The sequence below is a fragment of the Penaeus monodon genome, chromosome 19 (genome assembly GCF_015228065.2).
Source record: "Penaeus monodon isolate SGIC_2016 chromosome 19, NSTDA_Pmon_1, whole genome shotgun sequence".
NCBI lineage: Eukaryota > Metazoa > Arthropoda > Malacostraca > Decapoda > Penaeidae > Penaeus > Penaeus monodon.
In genome coordinates, this window is record NC_051404.1 from 4,227,242 (window position 1) to 4,227,454 (window position 213).

Below are 213 nucleotides of genomic sequence, written 5' to 3' on the forward strand. Positions count from 1 at the left end.
GCATAACCACACACCACACGCACAGCCACCACAGGGGAGGCCAATGGTTGTGAGGTTGACAGCTGAGTAATAGCCGTATCGTCCACTTTATGTTCTTCAGACTTTTGACGGTTTGACGAACAAGCCATAAAGCGCTTGATTGTTTTGTCATGATTGCCCACTTGAGGAACCGCGAGGGACGAGAAACTCATAAACAGTTTAGAAATATGTCCG

General features: G+C 47.4%; 1 protein-coding gene across 1 annotated transcript in view; it reads right to left on the minus strand.

Moving 5' to 3' along the window:
• The window catches only part of LOC119585310, a 2,466-nt gene extending 2,338 nt beyond the window's left edge, over positions 1 to 128 (minus strand). The window contains exon 1 of the mRNA XM_037933985.1: positions 24 to 128. Coding sequence (XP_037789913.1) covers positions 24 to 128 — 105 coding nt within the window. The remainder of the gene's footprint in view (positions 1 to 23) is intronic.
• Between the last annotated feature and the right edge of the window lie 85 nt (positions 129 to 213).